This window comes from Passer montanus, unplaced genomic scaffold (genome assembly GCF_014805655.1).
Source record: "Passer montanus isolate IOZ18808 unplaced genomic scaffold, ASM1480565v1 scaffold15, whole genome shotgun sequence".
In the NCBI taxonomy this organism is placed as follows: domain Eukaryota; kingdom Metazoa; phylum Chordata; class Aves; order Passeriformes; family Passeridae; genus Passer; species Passer montanus.
This window is the reverse complement of record NW_024362051.1, coordinates 6121995-6126954: the sequence shown is the minus strand read 5'-3', so window position 1 is coordinate 6126954 and position 4960 is coordinate 6121995. Positions and strand designations below refer to the sequence as shown.

Here is a 4960-nt window from a genome sequence, read left to right as displayed (position 1 = left end):
CTGCCTTCCCTTTCTGGCCGTGCTTTCGAACAATGAGGGAGCAAAACAGCAGTATTCTCCTGGCTCATTTGTTATTTTGCCACTCATCCCAAGAACTCATCATTAGTTCAAGACCTCTTGTAGTAATGTAACAAAAGAGAGTACACTGAGTTGCTGTAACAATGTGAATCTTAAAACCCGAAAAAAATTATGTACCTCTGACTTCTCTGAAGCATTCCAGTTGTAGGAGCAGTTTTACTGCTCATTTCCATGCTTGAAGAGTGATGCTAACACTGCTCTAATGACCAAAATCCTGGTTTGGTTAGAAATATGAAGCTGAATAACACGGATTTTTATTTACTTCTACAGGGTACAACAAACACTCACCAGGGAAAGGCATCTTCTCATGGTCTGGCTTTTTCCTTGAAGGAAAGAGTGCATCCCAAGAGCTGCAGGGAGCCTTGTGGCACATTTTCTCTAAAAGCCATTCCTCTACCTTTATTCATCAGTTCCTGCTTTTTCTGGAGTCCAGCCATGAGTGAGACCCCACGCACGATGTCTCAACATGAGGGCAGAGGAAAGAGCTTCATACTCCAGGCCTTGCAAATGTTAATTGTTTTGCATGGAAATGCACCCACGACAATTAGGATTTTGGATAAGCAGTTTGCCATCACTTATAAGGAAGGATGGGCTGATCCAGCTGTACTTTTGCAGTTTTCTTAGTGAAAATTCAATTTGAATCTTTTTCTCTCTCAATTTTTTAAGTGCTGTCTCTCAAAGCGAATGATGAAGTATTTCTGAAAATTTCCTTAGAGTTCAAAATATGAAATTTATATAATACAAGAGTGCAGCTGAGCCCAGCTACATTTACATTACGGTGAAAAAATTAATATCAAAGGCTAAAACTCAGAATAAGGTTATCACACCAGTGAGATGCTAGCAACACACTGTGTGTTTCTTGAAATCACTGGTCCTGTTTCGTTTTGGAATTTTTTTCTTTTCCTATCCCAGAAAACTTCACATAACTTCAGCAGCTGACTTCCATAGGAGCAGGCCCATAAGGTGTTAGAGCTATTATCTGTGTTGGCTGAATAATTTATCTGCAAAATTAGTAGACTGCCTGTGATAGAACTGGTTGAATTATTCATCGGGAATAAATTATCCAAGATATTTAGCACTTCTTTCTGTTTGCGAAGGCTTCCTGAAACAATTCTGGTTCTGTGAATGCATTCGTTATTCATAAGTACGCAGTGAATAGATTATGCAAACAAATTTCAGCCTATGGGTTGTTTGTGAAACATTCACTTCAGCCCTGGCTATTCATGGCTGTGACTGATCACAGAGACACATGGTGCTCTCTCCCCTCCTTGATTGGAGCACAAACTTTTAAAACAAGAGAATAACAAATGACAAACTGCAAATGATGGATAAGGACTAATGAATAATGCGCTTTCACTGCAAACTTTCAGACAAGTGATCGGTTGTGCCAAAGTCTGTGGAACTCTAGGGAATCATAAACATTTTAATGAATAAACTATTGACTGCTCAAAGACAACTAAACAAAAGACAATAAAAGTGTTGCAGACAACACTGGAGTTTATATCACTATATATAAAATGCACAGTGACAAAAGTTGAACACTTTTTGCCATATGCTTCCATAACCTTTAAATTTTGGTCCCTTCTGGCTTTCTGGGTAGCGCTGGAAACTCCACCGTCGCTCTCTGGCTGCTGACAGAGCCCTCTAATTGTGCCGTCACTTAAGGACATGAGTAACTCAGTGAAGTGGAACTGCTTAGCGCAGAAAGTCACTTATGTATGCAGAGGCCCTAAAAACATCAGCCTGATTGCAGGTCCGGTGATTGAGAGAGCCCAGTCCCCCCGGGAACAGCCAGGCCCCCCTCTGTCTCCTGCCGTACCTGGGTGTGCTGCACAGCCCTGCAAGCGGATAAAGACGTAAAAAGCAAAAAGAGAGCTGATCCTGCAAGCTCGGCCACTGCCAAACTACTTCTAGTTTGAGACTCGTTAATATTCATCACCCAGGGCTTTTTGGATTGCTCACTTCTGTGCGTGATCTTCTTGGCACAAAGAAGGTTGTTTGTGGCAGTTTGCTGGTGTCGTGGGTCATCGCAAAGCGAGGAGGGTGGAAAACAGAAATAATTCTCACAGGATTCCTCGCTCAGGTTCAAGAATGGTTGCTAAGAACTTAAAATGCAGAGATATACAATAATTTATGCTGTCAATTTTCCCTGTTTATCAAAGTCATAGGAGAAAATCAAAGGAGGGGAAATCTATATTTTGTCTAAGGGGAAGTCAGGTTAATACACGTGAGTTTAGGTATAGGCACCTGAAAATGGCTATTGATGGGCGGTGAAACTGAAAACCTTCCAGGGACACAAGTACCTGAGTGCTGACAATGGGGCTTCTTCCAAGCAGGGAGAGCAGGATGCAAAGAGCCAGATGTCAGAATTAGGAAACTTTTTAGCCACTTACAAAACTGTGGCTTCCCAAAATGCGAGATAGCGATACGCTAGCACTGAATGGGGACTAGCAGAAGCAGTAAGAACTTTACAATCAAAACAGCACAATTCTTTGTTTTTATCCAGACAAAGAAGAATTGTATCCGTGCATTGTATTTACAGTGTGTATATATGTATATACAGTGTATATGTATTGTGATTACAACCATCAAAGCTTGTAAAATAAATGTCTTTTGGAACTTTAAACTTTCTGAACACCTGCAAAATCCTTTTCAAAGCGAAGCACGTGAAAGCCAAAGCGCGTGTTGATATTCACCTGAGAAAGGCAGGAGGGAAATACCTGCTTTGAGTTTTATCATTTTAGAGCATTTTCACTTTAACGCGTGGGTGTGGAAAAACCGCAAGGTGCAACGAAAACCTGACAAATCTACCGCCCGCATCTGGCTGGGGAATAATCCACGGCTCATCCTCTGGAAATCCAGATTAACCTTTTTCTTTCCCCAAAAACCCCCTGCTCGCAGCGGTTTAAACTCACGCCGGAGCCCCTCCGGCCGGAGCGGGACGGTGACCCCTCCACCCCCGCGCTGAGCCGCGACCCCCCTGCCCCGCTTTGTCCTGCACACGGGGGGACAAAGCGGGGGGACCCCCCCTCTCTCCCCCGTCCCCCGGGGGCGCGGCAGATGCGCGGCCGCCCGCGGTAATTGCGGGCACGCTCCGGAGGGCGCGGCGCACGGGGCCGACCTGCCGCCTCGGCGCGGCCCCGCGGGGCGGCCACGGGGCCATTGTCCGCCCGCCGCTATAAGAGCGGCCGGCCGCGCCGTCGTGTGCCAAAGCCGCCGCTCACACGAGCGGATCGCAGCCCGCAGCACTTCAAAGCCACGCGCGGTCGCGTGTCCCCCCCGCCCCGCCTTTCCCCGGGCTTTGGCTTTTTTTTTTTTTTTTCGCCTTTTTTTTTTTTTCCCCTCCGGAGCTGTGTCCCCTGCTTTTCCCTATAGCGGCCGGCTCGGCTCTTTCCTCTCTGTGTTTTTGTACCGTTATTGCTTATCCTCATCCCCGGGAGTGCCTTTCCATGTGAGTACGGGAGAGCCGGCACCTGCCAAGCCCCCGCACCGCCGCCCTCTTCCTTGTATTTACTTTTTCTCCTTCCCCCCCACCCCTTCCCCGGCAGCTTCGCACCTTCCTCTCCGCTCCCCGCTCCACCCTGCCCTGGCAGTGACGGGGCTCCGGCTTCTCTCCCGCAGGATGCCCGCCGAGGCGCCCAGCAGCGGCGAGGGCGCGGAGCCCAGCGCTCCGCGGGAGCGGCGGAGGCGGCGCGGCCGTGCGCGGGCGCGGACCGAGGCGCTGCTGCACACGCTGAAGCGCAGCCGGCGGGTCAAGGCCAACGACCGCGAGCGGAACCGCATGCACCACCTCAACGCCGCGCTGGACGAGCTCCGCAGCGTCCTGCCCACCTTCCCCGACGACACCAAGCTCACCAAGATCGAGACCCTGCGCTTCGCCTACAACTACATCTGGGCCCTCTCCGAGACCCTCCGCCTGGCCGAGCAGTGCCTCCCGCCGCCCCCCGCCTTCCGCGGGGCCGCCGCGCCCCCCAGCCCCGGCAGCGACGCGGGGTCCTGGCTGTCCAGCGCCTCCCCGTCCGCCCCTTCGCTCTGCGCCTCCGCCTCCGGCCCCAGCAGCCCCGCCACCTCCGAGGACCCCTTCCCCCCGACCCCCACCTCGCCTCCCGCTCCACTCCGAAAAACGGGGAAGAAGAAAAGCGACAGATTTGCTGCCGCAGACGAGGTGAAAAGTCAATTTTACAATTTGTAGCTCTCCAGCGAAGAAAAACGAGCATGAAAATTTGGTTTGAACGCCCTGACAATGCCATGAAAAGGCTTAAGGGGCCGATGCGGCCCGGGGCGCAGCGCGGGGCTCAGCGCGTCTCCCCGGCCCTGCCCCGGGGCGGCTCAGCCCCTCCCGGGGGTCCCAGCACCGGCCCCGATGGGACCCCGCACCCGGCGGACAGCGGAGAGGCTCATGCATTATAGATGCTGACCCCCAGCGCGGCCGGCCTGCTTTAGACTGGGAGCAGACACGGGGTATTCAGTGACTGGACCAGAGAGCGGTTTAATTTATTCAAGATGTTCATTCATATGAAAATTGTATTTTTGTACATAAAGAGCTTTATTCTATTATTATACCTCTTATCGAAGTGGGGGTTTTGTTTTGGTTTGGTTTTTTTGGTTTTTTTTTTTTTTTTTTTTTTAAGAAATCGTACTTTACCCTGTAAATAAAATTTTTAACGTTTGTACTGAATTTTGGTAGCACCTCTGAGTTTTGTTTCTTGGACTCGAGGGGTTCACTCCTCAGAAGGAGGCTGGGGTGGAAGGGCAGGGATCACCCCAAGGCAGCAGCCAGCACTTCTGACAACCCGCAGCTACCTGCAAACACCTGCTGGCCCCAGTGTCCCCAGAGGGGATCAGAGCAGGAGCACGGCGGGACGCCAGCAGTGCCTGCCCC

General features: G+C 50.6%; 1 protein-coding gene across 1 annotated transcript; it reads left to right on the top strand.

The window, feature by feature from the left end:
• Positions 1–3504: 3504 nt before the first annotated feature.
• Positions 3505–4270, top strand: NEUROG1 (neurogenin 1). The gene is made up of 2 exons (XM_039701606.1): positions 3505–3529; positions 3700–4270. Coding segments are annotated over exons 1-2 (573 nt in total). The 5' UTR covers positions 3505–3527.
• The last annotated feature ends 690 nt before the right edge of the window (positions 4271–4960 follow it).